Source organism: Sinohyriopsis cumingii, chromosome 19 (assembly GCF_028554795.1).
Source record: "Sinohyriopsis cumingii isolate HCF-2022 chromosome 19, ASM2855479v2, whole genome shotgun sequence".
Classification (NCBI taxonomy): Eukaryota; Metazoa; Mollusca; class Bivalvia; order Unionida; family Unionidae; genus Sinohyriopsis; species Sinohyriopsis cumingii.
Window position 1 is genome coordinate 56,727,630 of NC_142979.1, and position 22,539 is coordinate 56,750,168.

General features: G+C 36.9%; 1 protein-coding gene across 5 annotated transcripts in view; it reads left to right on the top strand.

The window, feature by feature from the left end:
* Nucleotides 1-9,225: 9,225 nt before the first annotated feature.
* LOC149775749 (cellular retinoic acid-binding protein 2-like) overlaps nt 9,226-22,539 on the top strand; it is a 52,624-nt gene continuing 39,310 nt past the window's right edge. The window contains exons 1-3 of one of the 5 annotated variants that reach the window (XM_089944234.1): nt 9,263-9,377; nt 10,321-10,454; nt 15,555-15,783. In XM_089944234.1, coding sequence (XP_089800360.1) covers nt 15,696-15,783 — 88 coding nt within the window. In that variant the 5' untranslated portion in view covers nt 9,263-9,377; nt 10,321-10,454; nt 15,555-15,695. Of the gene's footprint in view, nt 9,378-10,320; nt 10,455-12,748; nt 12,903-15,554; nt 15,784-22,539 lie in introns of those variants that run through there. The other 4 variants (XR_016416609.1, XM_089944232.1, XM_089944235.1 and 1 more) reach the window with 4 other exon arrangements.

Here is a 22,539-nt window from a genome sequence, read left to right on the forward strand (position 1 = left end):
CATAAGTTCACAACACCGCAAAGAGCAGCTACTACACGTCGATCTGACTATGCGCCAACATATTTCGGTGAATTCAAGCCCACTGTATAGATCTTTTAAAAAAAACAACAAAACATGGTTTATATTTTTTTCAAATTAAACATTGATAATCGATGTCAATTAATATTTTCGACCGTATTTGTGACAAATGCTAAACGTTACTTTTAAATCTAAAATTAATAAAGAATGTTTAGATAAACAAGGTACCCAGAATATATCGCAGAATATAGTATGCTATATTAAAAGAAACAAAAACATCTTATTAAGAAAAGAAAAGAAACATTTTATTTTATGAATAATGTTGACTGTATTAGCATATGGCACTATACACGATGCCTTTAATTTGAATATTGATGTTTATTTTTGTACATTTATTTTATAATCCAACAGTAATAATCAGGGGTGCAATTCCAAATGCTTACGTCTTCACAATAAGTATAGTTCTCGCTTTAATATAATTTATTTAGATGAAGCTCAAGCAGAAATAGAACGAGAAGATAAAATAAGTGAAGAAATACAAAATAATACATAACGAGTCTAGCGAATGAAGAGAAATACTCTTGAATACATAAATGAAAAATTAAGACTGCATAGGTTGGCTTGTCATTATATCACACCGCTATATATCATGCAGTCAATCGCCTGCATACATTTATATCACACACACACACACACACACATACACACACACACACACACACATATATATATATATATATATATATATATATATATATATATATATATATATATATATATATATATATATATATATATATATATATATATATATATCGACCAATTGTCGTCACGCATAGACACAGTCAGGTCGACCAAAATTAAAATTGTACAACAGTCAATTAAATAGATAATTTTATAACACATAGTTATATACGCAACAACATGGCTATGGGCGATGACACGAAGGGACCTTGTAGATAAATTTCAGGAGAGTCATAGAAGACTCACTGGAAGACAAGCACCATTTCCAAGATCGGGCCGGGCACGGAAAGATCTCAAAACGAACATTCTCACGTTGATACAACAACGGACGATGACGGGCTCGCCGAAAGGTTTCGGAAACTCAGCACGGCTGCGGTGATTACTCTACAAAACAGGTTTCTTTGGTATCAAATCAACGTCAACGGTATTACTTTACACTCACAGGAACTCACGCTAAATATCCTCGATCGGCAGCGGCAATGCGCATGCTCAAAACGTCATTGAAGACATCCAACCACGACATTAACGAACAACCGAGCATCCAGTGACGCCAGGAAATCACTACTTTGCCTCAAATTTGTGATTAAACGACAGGACGGAAAATCAAAGACAAGGCTGCTAATCCCCCCCCCCCCCCGCCCAAGAACGATTTTGAGAAGACACAAACCGAACTGTTACAGCGCGGAGTCACCAAGGATACACGTTACCGCATTGTGTGGCCGGTTGTACAACGGGAACTACAAACGTTCGCCGGAAAATATTTGGAGTGTCCTTCAACGTTTATTTCGTGAGAACCACCGGATAACTCCAATCGATCGATGTGTGGCTCACCAGTCAAGCTTACTGTTCATCCAGCAGTACATCGAAAATTACCAAGAATCGGGATCGGCATGGGTTCTCGCTGTGATCAACAAAATGAACTTCCACGCGGCTAAATGCACACCCAATCGAGGTGGACGACACGTGGATCTTTCCAAACAAATGACGGCGACGAAAGCGTGCATCAACGTAAAAAGCAACGATGACCTCTGGCTCATCTGGGATATCCTTTACGCGTTACATCCCGCTGAACACCATGTCAATCGCGTCTCCAACTACAAGCCATATTTTAACACCAAATTACAACCGGAATCACTTTTCCCGTGGCGATCAAGGACATACTCAAACTTGAGGCACTCAACGATCATCTCTCTATCAACGTGTCGGACTCGATGTAAAGAAAGCGGGGGATAAACGGTTTCTTATCTACCCCATGTACATCTCCGCGACATCATCGCAGGACACCATTACTCTTCTCTACTATCAGCGCCATTAAGTGTAAATCAAGGATTTTTGCCGATTGTGTAGATGTCAGTTTGCACAATATAATTGCGTACTGTACTTCTGCTATCGATGCCTTGGTGGGTTTCAACAACAAGAAAAACTCTAAACAAAACGTCGCTGAAAATACTGTTAAGAACAAAAAGTGATACAAATGCCCAAGGACAACAAAAGCATGTTAGCCTTCCACGAAAAAATATGCACAACCCTTCCTTAACGAGCCTGAATGTGAAGCGATCCTGGAAAAAGTACGAGGACTTGTGCCTGACCCCGATCACTCCTTTACCCAAGTTGAACAAAACGTACCACGCGCGGTCGGCTACAAGTTATGTTGTACCGCCGATGAACGTTTGTTGTCGGTGTATCAACAGCATCGTGGCAAGGTCTGGCTCTTTCAGAAACTCTCACAACAATAGAAACGCATCAAGGACATACTAGGCAATCCTGTTCCGATGAAACCAATGATGCACAGTGAACGAAAAATTTATAACTGCGCTACATCATGCTGAATCTGTGAAACACCCTTTGAACCTCATGATGATAAACGTCGAAATGTAATAAACCACTGCAAGATCACAGGAAACTTCACCGGGGCGGTTCATACCGGTTGTAAATGCATCTTTTACGACCGTCTGCTTCTTCCTGTGATCGCACACAATCTTCACAAGTACGACTCACACTTCATCGTGGCTGCGTTAAGTGGTCCATGGGTGAAGGCCGTTCTGGACATTGTAGGAAAACGAATCAAGAGCATCCCGAATAATTTCCAAAAGTACATGTCGGTGACGATAGGCCCCTTTAGATTCATGGCGTCGTCGATGGAAGAACTCGCATAAAACTTCCCAGCGTTCGTCAATCTGGAAAAGGAATTTGGTGACCGCGCAGATCTACTCCAACAAAAATGAATTTATTCCGACGAATACATCGATGCATGGTCACGATTCGACGAAATTTTGTTGCCATCCACCAACACCTTCTATGCCAGCTTAAATCTATCTATTTCAGCGCGAACAAAAAATGGAACGATTTTTTTGTGCAAAACTCTCGGAGATTTCAGAATCTATACTTGAAAATGGATATACTCCTGGTCGTGGTTGTGTTCGAGAATTTCAGGCGAACATCCTTGAACTATTACCAACTCAATCCACTCTGGTATTTCTCCATGCCTAGACTTGCTTTGGATTCACTGTTGAAACAATCCGGAATTACCTTAGAACTCTTCACCGATCTGGACATGTTCATTTTTACAGAAAGAATGACTCGTGTAGGAATATCCGTCATCAGCGAAAAACATGCGTCGCAAACCACAAATACATGAAAAACTACGATCCAACAAAACCCTCCGTGTACATCCTTTACCTCCACGTGAATACTCTCTAGGGTTGGCTATGTCACAACTGCTTTACACAGGTGGCTTCTACTGGATCTCCAGAGAGTAGTTCGTTGAGGAAGTGTAACGGGGTACCGTGGATGATCGCGATGGAGAATCCGGTGACTGTTTCGTCGTAGTCGATCTTGGGTATCCACAACATCTCCACAAACTCCACAACGAGTATCCGTTCTGTCCTGAAAGTGTTCTCATAGACAGTCAATGGTTATGCGAACAACATCATCAACTCAAAACGATGTTCGATATCGGAGACACTAAAGTGAACAAATTCGTTCCCAACCTGTGTATCAAAAACAAATATTTCCTACATCATCAAGCGCTGTTACAGGCGATCAAACACGGATTCGTTCTTGAAAAGTTCATCGGGCAATCAAGTTTAAACAATCACCATTGATGAAACTCTACATCGACTTCAACATGAGGCAAAGCACCCTCGCCACGTTAGCATTCTACAAAGACTTCCTTAAACTCATGAACAACAGCGTATTCGGACAAATCATGGAGAACAAACGAAATCGAGAAAACATCGAAGTCGTCAATGATGTTTAGTGACAAGATAAAACCGGTAGCCGATGATGCCTTTGTACGCATGAAAATCTTTCACGAAGAACTGGTTGCGATCGAATCCAGAAGAAGAAAAAAAAACCATCTGAAACTACACAAACCGGTCTACGTCGGCGCAGCCATTCTGGATCTCTCCAAAGTTCTCATGTACGAGTTTCACTTTGACTTTATCAAAAAGAAATTCGGAGACAAGGACACTCTGCTCATGGCCGATACCGACTCGTTCTTGTACGAAATTCACACCGACTACGTCTATGCGGAATTGTATCAACACTGTTCGATCTCAGTGACTATCCCACTCATAGGAAGTTCCACTGTGACAGCAATAAAAAAAAATCATTGGAAAATTCAGTGATGAAACCAACGGAAAACCCATTAAGGAAATCACTGGACTTCGCGCTAAAATGTACAGCTTCACATTCGAAGGCGACACGTTAAGAAAAAAAAAATAAAGGTGTCAAATATGACGTCATAGACAACGTGTCCTCGTTCGATCATTATTATCAAGCACTTCATGGCAGCCTCGAATACTACTCCATGAAAACGTTCCGATCTCATCCCCATCATATCTCCGCGATGCTCATCCACATGAAAAGAATAAGCGCATTCGACGATAAAAGATACTCCACCGATGACATACCAATACTAGCGCACGGACACTACACTATTAAAAACTGAGATAAAACTTCATTTGATCTGCGTTGACCTCACTGGTCCAGGACCCCCTTTGATCTTCTTTGATACCCTCAAAAACCGAGCCCCCCCTTTTTACTATACTACCCACTGGTCCAGAAACCCCTTTGATCTTCTTTGATCTACAAAAAAAAGCACCCAAAAAGTGACTCGGCCTAATTTCACCAATCAAATAATTTTCGAAAATCACTCCTTGATCCACCAAAAAAAACCATCAAAACTGGTCCAGAACCCCTTTTGATCTTCTTTGATACCCTCTGTTATGTATATATGATTTAATTTATATTTGATTTAATTTAATTGTTTGTTTGTTAGTTTTAATTTTTTATTATTCCATTACATGTTATATTAATGTAATTGTGTTTACTGGAATTTGACAGTTTCCAGAAATTAGTTTGACCTGACTGTTTTTTCGTAAACACCTCATATTAGAACTTTGTATTGTAATGCAGATTTAGTTCCTGATCTTGATTCACATTTAGTAAGAGTTGAAGTAAGCAACTTCTTTTTTATTTATTTTTATTGTGGGATTTATATGGTGAAATTGAGGTTGTATTTTAGATATGTGAATAGCATCTATTTATAAATTCTGGTTTTACCGGAATTGCACAGTTGTCAGATTTAATAGTGATGTATTGAGAAATAATTTAGTCGGGCTTTTAAACACTTTAGACGTCAATGTGTTCGTTTTTGTTGTGACCAGTTGGAGTTAAATTTTAATTTTTTCTTCAAATTATTTGGATTCTAAGATATTAATTCTTTTCCCTGGGAATATTTATGTGCTTATACAGAATTCTTGAACAAATACATTTATTGAAATTTCGTTTGGAATTTAAAACTGGAATATTTTTTTTTGTGGTTCAGCAAAGAACTGTAGACACATCAGTACTATACTAGTTACAGTATGCATCATCGCATCTCATTTTGGAATTTCGTCGGGACTCGAACTCAAATTCATTAGAACATTTTATTACTAGGACTTCTAATTTTTATTTCTTGGATTATTATTGAATTATTTTTGGATTTGATTCTTAAAACTGTAAGTTCTTTTCCTCATTGTTACCTTGCTTTTCTAGGGAAATACATTATTTGTTAAACTGTACAAAGCTTGTTGTCTTCACTTTTTTCTTGTTACTGTTATGAGAGCATAAACACGTAACACCCTCAAAAACTAAGCCCAAACCCCCCTTATTAAAATACTACTCCTTGGTCCAGAACCCATTTTGATATTCTTTGATCCACAAAAAAACACCAAAATAGTGGCCCAGCTCACTTTTACGATTCAAATAATTTTCGAAAATCAATCTTTAATCCACAATAAACCACACCAAACTGGTCCAGAACCACCTTTCATCTTCTTTGATCCTCAAAAATCCCACCCAAAAAGTGGTTTAGTTCACTTTCAACATTCAAACAATTTTCGAAAATTACTCTTTGATCCAAAATACACCACACCAAAAATGGTCCAGAACCCCATTTTCACTGTATTACTTTCTGTACCGGTCATTTATAAGTTCGTTTTGTCATTATATTGGTTCTTAAGTTAGTTGTAGTCAAAGTCATTGATCGGTGATTCACTCCTAACAATGCAAAACCACCTTATATTGCTTTGGCAATTTTTTCTTGTTCTTCAAATAACCCGTACCATATCTTCGTCCATTAGTGATCTTTCTTACGAAAGAAATATCTGCTTGAAGTATTTCTTTTCATCAGTGCCTACGTTTAAAATACTTATCTTCCTACATTTTCAAATTATTTTCCAGAGACACTCATTAACTTCAAAATAACTTTTTCAAAATAATCAGCTGCTATTTGTCTCAAAAATGTATTTAATTTTATGCATGATCACAGCCGTCGCTTTTCAACATGGGTAATAGTTCTAAGCATTAATTTAGTCTTCTTTCTAAATTATAGCGAGTAACACATTTTTCTTTGTTTTTACAATGTTCGTAAACTTTTATATTCTGAAGATTTTGTACCCCATGTATTTTTTAAATTCAATTTTGAAGGTTTTGTACCCCTTTCATCTTCTATAAATTTCAAAGGTTTTGCATCTCATATACCTTGTACTAATTTTTAAGATTTTGTAACCCATGTATCTTTCACCAATTTCAATTATGGTGCAGAATCATCATTAGGAATTAGTCTTTCTGGTGCCAAAGAACAATCTTTGAAATAGTCGCGCAAATCTGCTGGTAAATCTAAAGTAAGTGTGTGTGTGTGTGTATGTGTCTGTGTGTGCGCGCGCTGAATTTTAATGTTGCTTTAAAAAAGCATGGTCATATCGCTACGATGTCTGCAGTGTGGCAGTTTATAGTGATGTCTAGTACTGGGGCATCATGCACCGATTCACATTATCCGGACATCAGGCTGACCAGTCTTAACACTAACCTATTAATGCTGAGCGTCTAGCGAGGCAGCTGTTAGTACCATTTTTATAAGTCTTTGGTATGACTCGGTCGGGGTTCGATCCAGCGACCTCCCACATCCGAGGCGGACGCTCTAACCACTAGGCCACCGGAGCGGTCGGTAAATCGAAAGTTAATCTACTTCTAGAATGCTTCTTCCAATTCTGGAAATTTGTCTTTTCTGACCGTTAAAAGTTCCTAATGGAATTGGCTAGCGTATGTCACAAATCTAGGTACATACTATATGACCTTGGTCTTGATGTTTCGTGCTCTCAATTGTTCCATATTTTGTGTAGTGAACCTAGTTATAATACTCAGGATCTGCGGTATCCTAACTATTTCTCCATTGATTCCAGATCAAATCATTGAAAACATAATATAAAATGTTATCATGTCTAAAATAAGTAGTAACTTGAGCACGTCCGGGTGCACACGACTTCTGGTTACTTCTCTCAAGTTAACAGCCATGATGTCGCTATGTCTGTCAGGAGAAAGGACATTAGGCTCCAGATGACACAAACGTCGAAGAAAAGGAAGCACAGGAGAAAACAGAAAAAAGTAACTATGCCTAGTAAGGATATTGGCACTCAAAGTGTCATGAAAAAAATAGAACAAGGAGAGAGTGTGTTCAGAAGTAAAAACAGAAGAAGAACCGATTTCAATAAATAAATTTAGAAAGGATAGACAAGCAGAAGATACAGCAGACCTACCCATGCCAGTGAAGAAATACAAAACTATGCAACAGTGAAAAGAAGATGAAAATGGACTAGTGTGATGCCTTTTGAAACTTCATTGTGGTCCTCTTTACCAAACGTGTAAGTGTTTATTTGTCTTGATTTATTCAATTAGTTTGGATAATATACGCAAAAATATTTTTAAAGGCAGATAAAAATGGCATGTTGTATAATATGTGTGGGGTTTCGGATGGTAAATGTTGCATTTTGGCCACTCTACTTTTTTCGTTGGTTAATAAAATGAATGTTGTCACATAAGATCTTTAATTTTTTTACATATCTTTTAGAATGTATACAATATTTTATTAAATTTGTCGTTTCATTTTTGACAATTTATAGAATGTTTCTGGCATTGTTTAAATTTGCCCGGATATTTGTCGGCCTTCGCAAAATTCGGTAATTTAAGGGGGAGGGGGGATTATAACAAATGCAAATTGAACATTTTCTACTGTTGAAATCAATTTCACATTTGTAAAATATTCCTTTTCACAATTGTATGTTTTAGGGGAATCCCTTTTTAATTTCAGATTAAATCCGAATTAGTAAAGAAGTGTTAGAATTACTTAAAGTTTCGACCATTTTTTACAATTATTCCAGATATTAATATCATCTCCGCTAAAGTCCTGTCAGTTTCAGAATTTTAGTACTGCTTTAAGTCCATGGCAACCGTTTTACATTTTTTAGACTCCAGTCTCCGCTGAAGTCTGTGACAGTTTCGAAATTTGATACTACTTTTCGTCTCAGCTAATATTATTTATTGTTTCCGATTTATTTCGACAGTTTAAATCGGTACCTTTTTAAATCCCTCAAAGTAAACGAGCGACGTAATGTTAGTTCTTCCTTATGTCCTATATGCCGCATATTACTACTTACATTTATATAAACCGGCTAGACACAAGCAGTTCGTTTTCCTTGAAATAACTATTGCCAGGGCCGACCGGAGGGGGGCAACCGGGGATATATCCCCAGAGCCCAGGCCGACCAGCACTTTTTAATTTTATGAAAGAAACACTTTGTTCTTGGGCAAGAACTAGGAAAGGCCATTTGCCGTCTGTGTGTAAAGTTCGATTTTGATTCGTCACCTGGTCCCAATCCCCAAACCACCGAAAAGAAGAAATACACAACATTGCACTATCAAATCTAATATTATTTCTCAAAATTCCTACTTTGGAAACATATGTTTTATAGCTCTGTGATTGTTATATACTATACATGCTGTTGGATGTATCAGCCTTTTTCTCGCTGGCTTTTTAAACTTGTCAAATGCCACGTTGCTCTATTTAATTTTAAAAGAATATCGAATAAAAGACACTCTGTTCTTTACTGCACATTGAAGGTCAAAGTTCGACATCCAAGTATAGGCAACCATTGGTTACGATGAATTAAATCATTTAGGAGAAAGCATCAAGCCGCTGCCGTTCGTGATAATCGATTGTAACAATTGGCCAGAAGCATTCATTACATGACTGGCGAAAGAGCGAGGAACGAGTTGAAACATTTGTAAAGGTAAGGTTTATGTTTTCATCTCTTTTTATTAATAGTGAGGTTACCTTGGAATTTGAAAACACTGGAATCAGCCAGTCAAAGCACAGTCACCGCGACTAAATGAAGGGTTCCACGGAAAGCATTTTTCTTTTATAAACTGGGCTATGGGTTAGCAAACATCAACTTTGAGTTGACACCGGCATTGTTACCAACGAAAACATCAGTGCTACAGTGTCTCATATTTATCCGAGAAAAAATCAAGACAAAAATGTCAGATTTTGATTTTCGACGACGGTGACATCAGCATCACTATATCTCCCATATTACTCTGGACAATACAGGTGAGACACTAATGTCTGATTCGTAGCGTGTTTCTATCTTACTTGTTTATACATGTATATATTTCCCGATAACAAATTGCTTTTATCTTTTATTTCTTTCAAATAAGACTTCAAATCTCACGTCAGCACAATTATTTTAGGCAACAAAAGCGGTTGATATGATAGCTTGTATTTGAGAGATCGATTATTTGTTCATTTCTATTTAAATAACAATACAGCCAAGAATTGATTTGGGAGCTGATTCTATTTTGTTCCCAACAACTAAATATTGTGTTTAAACATTTTACTTTGTTAGATTGGGTTGTTCAAATACTATTGAAATTATTCACGATAATTATGTTGACATTTATCAGTCTCTGCACATGTCATCAAGTATGATGATGATGATGATGATATATATATATATATATATATATATATATATATATATATATATATATATATATATATATGTCAACGAAATATATGTGTGCGTGTGTGTGTGTGTGTGTAATTAAGTAACTAATCAATACAAGATTTCACTCTTTCATCTACACCAACACACACACGCAAGCGCTACCCACACATTTATCTATTTTGTTTTCTTTCTGTTTTTATCTCTGTTTGTTATTCTATCCATTTAGGCTTTATATACCGCTCCGGTGGCTTAAGTGGTAAAAGCGTCCGCCTCGGATGCGGGAGATCCCGGGTTCGAACCCCGACCAAGACTTATGAAAATGTTCTAACAGCTGCCTCGCTAGACGCTCAGCATTAAGAGGTTAGTGTTAGGACTGATCGGCCTGGTGTCAGGATAATGTGACTGGGTGGGACATCATGTTACATGTCTGCAGCATGATGCCCCAGTGCTAGACATGACTATAAACTGCCATACTGCAGACGACATCGTAGCGATATAACTGAAAAATTGTTAAAGCTACGTTAAAAAGCCAAATCACACACACACACACACACACACATACACACACACACACACACACACACGTTTTATGTAGAAGACTGTCTACAGTGTGTATATCGGTGAGTCTTTGACTCAATTTAACTATATGTTTATCCTTCGACGCCATCTGTATCAAAATTGGCTATCCGTTTGTTTGTATGTAATTTCCATTGTAAATTGCAACCAGTGGTTTAAAAATGGTCGCAGGTCATTCAGTTCTAAGTTTTGGTTCGATTTCGTGCTTTACGGAATAGCAACAGAAATTCCTTGCCCAAGCAAACACCACAGGAGCTAACTCAGGCCGGTCCGAAGGTAGGTTCGAACCCGCACCCTTTCCGTCGTAAGTCCCTGACGCGAACCACCATTCTAAATATCATGGCCCTTTCACACACGACCAATAGGCAGTCGCTTTTCAAAAATCGTTATTTCTGATAATTATTTTACATAGATTCAGTCTTATTTTTATTTTTATTTTTTGCTTTTAACATAACCAATTACTAAAATTGAGGACCACAAGGCAGATGGGTCAGTCATGACCAAATGTGCTATCGTCTTTAAAGAAAGTTGTTTATTATTATTATTATTATTATTATTATTATTATTATTATTATAGTTTTTGTGAGGCGTATTTCACCGAGTCTGTATTATTCATTATTACAGTCTGAAAGAAAAACCCATTAAAATTTTTGTTGATTACTAGTAAAGATGGACCAGACTTTGCTTCTCTGGAATTTCTGTTCTAATCCACATGATGTACATATCCACCGTTTCAATATGCACTTTAAGTGAACCAGAAATTCGCTGGAAGATGCATTTCCCGTGTATTAAAAGTATTTATAAAAACCATCTGCATTTAAAGTTCGTGCATGATCGTTACTTTGCAAAGCAATCTGTACTAAGTGCCCTGGATTGTTATGCCACAGCCACTTACATTCTTTAAAGGGTGACAACGCAAATTTTAAAAACAAATCCTTCCTGTTATCTTTAGTTAAGCAATACATTCTGCGTTTAAAGTAAGTCGCCGAGGGAATCAGTGCAACTTTAATTTTCATAGCCAAATTGATCGCTAAAGTTTGCAACGTTTTTAAATACCAGAGATGTTATTAAAAGAAAAGAAAACAGTAAATGTAGGAATTCGAAGGGAATTGCCAGTTTAACTACATTTCGATCATGGAAAAATCCGCACGCTTGCAGTCCGTAACTATGACGAAGAGTCCAAATAATGAAGAAAAATGCGTACACGTGGTCAGTCTGTTTGTGGATTTAACGTCATTGTTCAGCACATCATAGGCTATACATGGTGGCCGGTTTGTTTGGTGGAGGCGCCACTGGCAATATTTCTCACACGGGAAGACCCCAGGAAGAACCACCGACCCACAGGAATATACTGGCAAACTTTTTCTCAAATACCAGCGATGACCAAGCTGAGACTCGAACCCATGCAAACAGACGTGAAATGTCAGTGATCTGTAAAGGCGAAGGCCTTAGACCACTTGGTCATCCGGGGCACTGTAAATGTGAATAACCGGAATTTTTTAGTATCCTTGGGCGCCCGCAACATAGGTCAAAGGGGTGTGTGTCACGTGACCCCCTTGAAATCACACTCCAAATACTGACTGACCCTCCCCCGCAAAAAATCCTTTGGGTGCCCATGTTCGTACCCATTGCTGCCGCCCATCTACCAATTTATATATTCAAGCTGTAAAAAATATATGATTGGGTCACATTCGTGTTATTTTCTTTTTTAATGAATTAATTCATTAATTTTAACGAACAAACTATAAGCAAAGTGACTAATTGTGCATAGAGCAGCAGTATTTTCAGCCAAATTTACTCTCTGAAACTTAAGTGAAATACACACTATAAGAAATGAAATAAGTCACTTTCTTTCAAACAGCAGTGAATGATACATGTCTTACCGAGGCATGGGCAGCTTAATGAATCCTACCTGTTTACATTTTGTAATTTGTGATTTTTTATGCGTTGCGTGTAGCAAAATACCTGCTGTGCGAACAGCCAGGGCAGGACCTCGTGATAGATAGTTATGGCATTTTCACTGCACAAAGCTGACGTACGAATGACAATGTAAGTTGTCACGTTCATAACGAATTATGCATGATTAATGCAGATGAAAAGGCTGAAATAAATGGCAGAAACAAGCATTTCGTATATGTTTGGGGAATTTTTACCTTTGCAAGAGACCCCGGCCGTGATGACAATAATTGGGTTGTACATTATAAACGAGTCTAAGAAGTCTTCATTAGGCAGGTATATATTTAGATGAAGTGAACTCTTTCACTTTCTTTAATTTACTGTGATCTTTTCATACTTTAAACCTGACTCTCTCCAAGTACAGCGCGCACGTGTGTGTGTGTGATAGAGACTTTGTATATTTATTTATATCTAAATGAAACTTGTACAAATGAAATAATTTGTAAAAGCTTTAACAGGTGGTATTGGTATTGGAGTCTTTCCCTTGCTGGGAACAGCTTCTTTTACGATCTCTCCATTCTGTACGAAAAAGACTGTCATTAAGTACGAAGCAAACACAACAGCTAGCCTGGTGTTCTGGCCTCGTATGATTACTGCATACGTGTAGAGGGACGCACCATTTAATGGCCGATACCCGTTGAGAAATTCATTTTGCATTAAGTTTACACTTTTTTTTTTAAATATACCAACTTTCCTGTAATGCAGCATACTTGTATTTTAAAATAGATTAATGGAAGAGATAACGCAGTCGGGGTGGGTGGGTGGTATTATGGTGGCAGTACAATAAATACATCTTTATGCAATGCAATTTTTGGAGAAGAGCCTTTAGTCAGAATCTTTGCTGGCAAGAATTGCTAAGTATATATGAAATACAAGAAAGGACATAGCTTATAATCACTTCCACAGACACAATTAAATTCCTAGAAACGTTTGAACCGTGTTGGTTTTATAATTGTAATCTTTTCTTCAATGATTTTAGGCACCAATATACTTGTTTTGATACGTATCCATATATAAGTGAGACAATCCAGGGGACCTGCTGTTTTTCCTGGATGTTTTAGGAGTGTGAATCGATGTCTTTTGAAAAATGGTGCTTTCGTACCAAAGAAATACACGTCAATGTACAAAGTTTTTATATTGGTAGAGGCCGTATATCCATTACAAGCAACTGTCTTTTTTATTAATAAAAAAGCTTCTGTGTAAACATAACTTTTTCAGAAAATAAAAAACAAGATCTTTTATTCCATTGTCTAGATATCCAGTCTAATAATTTACTCGTGGCGTTCAGGCTGAAATAAATTCCTGGCAGATCTAAACTATGGCACTTTGAACTATGAGAAAACTGGGAAGCTTATCAGAAAACATTTTATTCTTCTCAGAATGGCAGTGATTTCCTTATCAAATGAGCCACTGTGTATATACTATATTCGCGCATCTAAAAGTTGGACCTAGTTCACTGGGATGTGTGTCTGACGCTTTGACCAGAACATTTTCAAATAGTCTTTACGTTATTGACAGGGATTATGGTGAGAAAAAAAAACAACATATTATTTAGAAAAATCAGCTGAATGAAGTCCGCCAAACCATTTAAGTTAGTGGACACGTGTTTAAAGGCAAATATTTTCATAACATCGAGGAAAAATGCAAACATATTAATTATGTGAGGGACTAACCGTATCTTTCTGCATTCAGTGACATTTTTGTTTCGTCCAGATTTAAGAAGATGCCAGACTGCCCTCTTTATTAGATTTTATTTATTAAATAAGGGTTCTTTTGCGTTTTAGTAGTTTTAATGTGCTAAACAGAAGAGTACTTCTTTACTGGACTATCTCTCTTAGGAATGGTTGATTCTAGTAGTATAATGGATACCCGACAATGCATGATGTAAATATACTTGTGCTCCCGACAGTATTGGATTGCTTGTATTAACAAGGCTAAAGCTGAATATAATAAGAGATCTTTGCACCCCAAACCGAGGATGTTAAGCGAAAAGAGAACCCGACAGTAATCTTCCTTTATCAACGATACCATCATCTCTTTTCACTTTCTCTGCGTGCGTAATTAATGGGGTTGAAAAAGAAACGACTGGGTCTTTTAATAAGCTGTTAAGAATCAAAACTAATTAACGTTCGTACGGTAACTGATTCTGTGCAGACCTCTAAACTTTTGGAGTATGTACCAGCGAAGCAATCGAGAATTTTCTGATGATACATTATTAGCATATACCAAAAATAGTATCAGTTATAAGAGTGAAAGAAGCGAAATATCCTTAATTTAGATGGACTTCATCAGTATATGTTCTTGTTGTGGGATGTAACGCTATTTTTTTTCAGCACACAATAGGCTATAAATGGCGGCCAATATTAATGGTGGAGAAAGAACCCGGGAAAACCCCGGAAAGAACCACCGACCCACGAGAAGCTACTGGCAAGCTTTCTCACATACCCACATTGGTTGAATCCGAGACTCGTATGTATGTATGTATGTTGTTGTTGTTGTTGTTGGGTTTAACGCCATTTTTCAGCACGCGATTGGCTATACATGGCGGCCAGTATTAATGGTGGAGGAAGAACCCGGGAAAACCCGGGAAAGAACCACCGACCCACGAGAAGCTACTGGCAAGCTTTCTCACATACCCACATTAGCCGAATCCGAGACTCGAACCCACGCAGACAGAGGTGAGATGGCAGTGATCCGTAACGAAGAACGCTTTAGACCACTCGGCCACTCGGGGCCCCGTATGTATGTATGTATGTATGTATGTATGTATGTATATATATATATATATATATATATATATATATATATATATATATATATATATTTCTGTTTCATACAGATTCACGCGCATCCTATCGTAGTACATTTCTAAAGTACCATATTTATTCTTGTATCAGTATGTATTTAATAAATTTTCAAATTCCATAGGTTGAAGTGTTCGTGGTAGAGGCGGCCTGCACACAAAACCCACTCTGTAATCTGCTGCAATCTGTAGTCTGCTTCTGTCGCTCTGCTAGGAACTATAACCCAAATTCTGAATTTCGGAGACGAGGTGGAAGCTGAACCGCTATGGCTCTTGCAGAAATCAAGGCACAATTGGGAGGAAATTGGAAACTTGATAGGAGCGAAAATTTTGAGGAAGCACTAAAAGAAATGGGTGAGTGAGTGCTCAATATAATGTTTGAGACAAATTGCTGATATTCTTCCTATCGGATATAGATTAAGCATACTCTAGAAAGTGAATCCTCTCTCCTTACTCCTCTCTCTTCTCTCTCTCTCTCTCTCTCTCTCTCTCTCTCTCTCTCTCTGGTTTCCCACCTTATATCTCCACTAATTCATAGTTTATTAACTTCTACGTAATATCAACTGTTCCATTCAGGTGACAGAAATATTGTCCTATCATTAAAATCATAGATTTATTTGGCTTCTATCAAACATTGCTTTCACCGGAGAAAGTAATTTGTTCCATAGCAGACCACTTTGTTACTTCAAACTCCTTTTAACATGCCATTATTTTCAATATCGGGGGTAACACGAGACTGAGATCGATCTTTTCGATCGATTAGACTGATCATATTGCTTGTGTTGATTGGTATCCTCATATCCGGTGTCAGTGCTTATAGTCTCGGTCGCATCTCTGCCCCAGTACTGTTACAGTAGGTATAGAAACTAGAGCAGACAAAAACAAACATTTTGTTAAAAGGATCCTACGACATACGTTAATCACTATATATTGTTTCTTTAGCCTTCGTGCTAGCAAATTAAATGGGCAAACACCGACTAAATTTGCCATTCAACGATCGAGGTTATGTAGGTTCCACTTTCAAGGTGATCGATCATTTAGATTTAGATTCGTAGATTTGTTGGTTGCTGTACACATTGAATTCAAGACCCAACCATCAAATTAATCTCATTGTAAAGACAAAATGTCCCCTTCCAAGGATACTACTTTTAAAGACAAATGTCCCCTTACAAAGAACCCCACTGTAAAGAGAAAAAGTCTCCATCCAAACGACCCCACTGTAACGAGAAAAGACCCTCATCAAAATGACCCAACTGTAAAGACAAAAGGTCCCCTTCTAAATGACCCAATTGTAAAGCAGTAGGACTCCATCCAAATGATTTCACTGCAAAGATAATAAAATTCCTTCCAAATGATCCCACTGGATTGACAACACGACCCCATCCAAATGACCCCAATGCAATGAGAATAAGGCCCTTACAAGTGATCCTACTGGAACGACAGCAAGACCCATTCCAAAGAATCCCACTGTAAAGAGAATAGGATCCCCATAAATGATGACACACTGGAATTAAATTGAGATAAATTTCAAACAATTCCACTGTAAAGACAACATGACTCTTTCCATATGATATCACTATAACGACTGAGGGATCATTTCCAAGTGACCCTCTTTAAAGATCAGCACCCTTCCAAATTATCCCAGTGTTAAGATAAGTAGGACCATTTCCATATATTTCCACTATGCAGGCAGCAGAACCTCTTCTAATTGCTCCTACTGTAAAGATAGCAAGTCCCCTTTCAAACGGATACCTTCCAAATTATGCAGCTCTGAAGACAGTAAGACCCATTCCAACTGATCTCACTCTAAAACACAATATGTAGACCAATTGCAAATGACCCCACTGCGAATACAGTAGAATCCTGTCCATGTTATCGTAATTGAAAAACAGTAGAGCCCGTTCGAAATAATCCAACTGTAAATATGGTAGGACCTCTTCCAATAAGAACAATAGACTGTTGAACCCCGTCCAGGAGAGAATGACATTTTCAAGATATCACGGCTGTACGGACAATTTTTACCCCTCCAAATGATTCCGGCGTACAGACAGTCTGACTCCTTCCAAATGACACTGTTATAAAGAAAGTAGGATCGCATCCAAATGATCCCACTAAAGAGACAGCAAACCTCTTCTAAATGATTTCAGTATACAGACAGAAAGAACTTATCCATGTGATTCCATTGTACAGAGAACACGACCCCTTCCTGATGTTCCCACTATACAGACGGTTGGACCCCTTTCAAAAGATTTTATTGTTCAAACAAGCATGCAGTGTGGCAGTTTATAGTGATGTCCAGCACTGGGGCATCATGCCGCAGACATGTAGCATGATGTCCCAACCAGTCACATTATCCTGACACCAGGCCGACCAGCCCTAACACTAACCTCTTAATGCTGAGCGCCAAGCTAGGCAGCTGTTAGCAACATTTTTGTAAGTCTTTGGCATGACTTGGTCGGCGATCGAACCCACAACCTCCCGCTTCCTAGACGGACGCTCTGACCACTAGGCCACCGGAGCGATGATTAAGGATGAAGAGCTTGTGCAGATCTTAAGATCTATTCCCAGAAAGTTCTTTGAACACATCTAACGCTTTGGTTTGAAAATTTTGATTGCAACGCACAATGAACTAAGAAAATAACACTTTTTTCATAGCACTGACTGTATTTTCTAATTTTTCTAAGAGGCTGTTGAAGCATTCATCAAATTTGTTTGAGGCTAACATTACAAATGGTTTTTATTTGCATGGTAGCTCATACAAGGCTGAAGTATTTACCGTTTTCATAACCTACTCTGGCGCACAGACGAATTATGTTTTGAGCTGTATTCTTCAAAATTAATTAATAGCTTTTTAACTAATGAATACCCACAAACAGTCATAGGCCCATTCACTCATTCAACAAGGAAATTCTGCCTTTTTCGAAAACTTTACACATCACAAACTCAGGACCCTGCATAACACTATAACTGTCATTCCACTGCAGCTCTATTCCAGGCGAGACAGAAGAGATTTCGGGCTTGATGATTTCAATCGGTTCAGGAATAAAGAAATCACATTTCTTAATATATATATATATATATATATATATATATATATATATATATATATATATATATATATATATATATATATATATATATATATATATATATATATATATATATATATATATATATATATATATATATATATATATATAATACCTGTATTATTGGGCAGCTATCTGACAACGAAAGGGTTTGTTTCATGATCTTTTCCAGATGATTCCACTGTAGAGAGAGTTGGACGCCTTCCTGGTGGTCCCACTGTACTTCACTTTTCGTGATGTAAATGGCAATACGTCACTCTTGTGTCTTAACGACTTTCTGAATTATATGGATAGTAAAACTTCTGGGAATATTTACAATAAGCTGTGAAAGATACGTGCAACGCAGTTTCGTTGATGGATCTTACAGTTCCCAATATAGTTAGTTTAGGGCACAAAAAAAAGAGTTTAGTCGTATACTCAAGCGATAGACACCTCCATTGCCAAGCCATTGGTCATTAATGTTATTAAAATCTTATTTGGTTGTAATGAATGACCATAGACGTGAATGCAGCAGAACACACACACACACACACACACACAAGCATGTACAAGTTATTCGTTTTTGTAGGGAAAATTAATTAGATGTATTTATAGGTAGGGATGAGTGTGTATGTGTGATTTGGATTTTTAACGTAGCTTTAACAATTTTTCGGTCATATCGCTACGATGTCTGCAGTGTGACAGTTTATAGTGATGTCTAGCACTGGGTATCATGCCGCAGATATGTAGCATGATGTCCCACCCAGTCACATTATCCTGACACCAGGCCGACCAGTCCTAACACTAACCTCTTAATGCTGAACGCCAAGCGAGGCAGCTGTTAGTACCATTTTTGTAAGTATCTGGTATGACTCGGCCGGGAATCGAACCCACGACCTCCTGCATCCGAGGCGGATGTTCTAACCACTAGGCCACCGGAGTGTGCACTTATAATATTGCTTGATCTAACATAATCATGCCTAGTATACAGGTAACCTTCAAACCAGAGTTTTATACCACAGTTTTTGCTTGTGATGATTTCCATGTTGAAGTGATTTTTATTTTGCTCATATGCTGATGTTTGAAGTACCTGAGCAATTAATTCAACTTTATCATAAGTAATGTTTTCTCTTGATTCGAATCAAATCACTTGTATTACGTTCCTTAATGTCAGTAAATAACCTCTTAATGCTGAGCGCCTAGCGAGGCAGCTGTTAGTACCATTTTTATGTCTTTGATATGACTCGGCCGGGGATCGAACCCACGACTTCCCGCATCCGAGGCGGACGCTCTAACCATTAGGCAGGTTGGGATGAATAAATGTTTGTATCTATAGGTTGGGAATGAATAATTATGTTTTATAGGTTGGGATGAAAAATGTAAGCATTTATCGGTTGGGATACGTAATTATATACCGGTACATATATATATATATATATATATATATATATATATATATATATATATATATATATATATATATATATATATATATATATATATATATATATATATATATATATATATATATATATATATGTTGGGATACATAATTGTATCTATCTATAGGTTCGGATGCATAATTGTATTTATTAGCTGGAATGCATAATTATATCTATCTACAGGTTGGGATTCATAATTATATTTATCTATCGGTTCGGATACATAATTATATGTATTTATAGGTTCGGATGCATAATTGTATGTATTTATAGGTTGGAAGATGAATAATTATCGTATTTATTGATTGAGATGAATAATTACGTGTATTTATAGGTTGAATGCATGATTACTTATTTATAGTGCTACGTGTTTAGGCTCAAATAAACAGTAACAAAAAAAAAAGAGTGAAAACAACAAGCTTTGAAAAATTTAAAAAAATAATTTATTTCCCTGTAAAAATGAAAAAAAAAAAAAGAACTTACGGTTTTGAGAATCAAATCCAAAAATAATCCAAGAATAATCCACGAATTAAATTTTAGAAGTCCTAGTAATGAAATGTTCTAATGAATTCAAGTTCGAGTCCCGACAAAAAATCCAAAATGGAAGGCGATGATGTATACTGTAACCAGTATGGTACTGTAGCGTCTACAGTTCTTTTTTTATTCCACAGACAATATTATTCCGGTGTTTGAATTTCCGAATAAAATTTACAGAAATATCTTTATCCAAGAATTCTGTATGAGCACTCAAATATTTCCAGGAAAAAGAACTAATCTTTTAGAATCCAAATAATTTGAATAAAAATTAAAATGTTAACTCCAAACTGGTCAGAAACACTTTTCAGTGTAAAGTCCAGCCGAGAAAAATTTCTGTAAACAAACGTTATACAGTAACTCGAGACGCAAATCAGATTCCTGGATGAGGGTCACTTGACCACATTCTAGAATGATTTAGAAGGTATCTACAAGTCTAATGGCACGTAGTCCAATACAGCCTCGATTTCACCATTATCATTCACACATTAAAAATTAATTTAATAAAGTTGTTTACTTGATTTTCAATGAAGGCCAGGAACTAGGTCAAAAACAGAAACAGTGTTTCTATTATGACGAAAAGAGTTAGGTCAAACTTAATTTTCTGGAAAATATCAAATTCCTAGTAAACAAAATTACGTTACTTTGACATGTAATTAAAACAAAAAGATTCTGAAACTTAGAAACAATTAAATTAAATCATACATAAATTAAATCAAATATACATAACAATAAGATGGGATGCATAACTATATATTTATAGGATGGGATGAACGATTATATGTATTTATAATTTGGGATCAACGATTATATAGTTGTATAAGTTTGGGTGAATAATTATGTGTTTATTAAGTTGGGATGAATATGTATTTATAGGTTGGGATGCATGATACTGTAAATTGGAATGAAATTCCTTTAACAATAAAGGCTGAAACAAGGTGGGTTTTTTTTGTGCTCACATTAAACAAATTCTTCGGCTTGCAGTAAAATTGGAAAACTGTCTTGAAGTATCAGAAACGTCAGATGGGATTAATTAACTCGATGGGAATATGAAAGACACCCCTCTCATAAATATCGTTTGGGATACCACGGTATTATTAGATTAATGTCTTGAAACAACGGTCTTGAATCATCGTTCATTAGGTAAAATGTTTATATAACAGACAAGAACTCTGCTAATGTCAATCAGCTCTCCCGCAACTGTACAAGACCCTTTCCGGTAAAGCGAGGCGTCTGTTCAGTACAACAGTTAATTACACGGCTTTCTTCCGTTCCTACACAAGTGGTTCACAATTAAAGGCAATGCAATAATCTCAAGAAATCGCTGATTACTTATGAAACAAACCCTTTCGTTGTCAGATAGCTGCCCAATAATATATATATATATATATATATATATATATATATATATATATATATATATATATATATATATATATATATATATATATATATATATATATATATATATATATAAATGTGATTTCTTTATTCCTGAACCGATTGAAATCATCAAGCCCGAAATCTCTTCTGTCTCGCCTGGAATAGAGCTGCAGTGGAATGACAGTTGTAGTGTTATGCAGGGTCCTGAGTTTGTGATGTGTAAAGTTTTCGAAAAAGGCAGAATTTCCTTGTTGAATGAGTGAATGGGCCTATGACTGTTTGTGGGTATTTAGTAGGTAAAAAGCGGTTAATTAATTATGAAGAATACAGCTCAAAACATAATTCGTCTGTGCGCCAGAGGAGGTTATGAAAACGGTAAATACTTCAGCCTTGTATGAGCTACCATGCAAATAAAAACAAATTGTAATGTTAGTCTCAAACAAATTTGATAAATGCTTCAACAGCCTCTTAGAAAAATTAGAAAATACAGTCAATGCTATAAAAAAAATGTTATTTTCTTAGTTCATTGTGCGCTGCAATCAAAATTTTCAAATAAAAGAGTTAGATGTGTTCAAAGAACTTTCTGGGAATAGATCTTAAGATCAGCACAAGCTCTTCATCCTTTATCACCGCTCCGGTGACCTAGTGGTCAAAGCGTCCGTCTCGGAAGCGGGAGGTTGTGG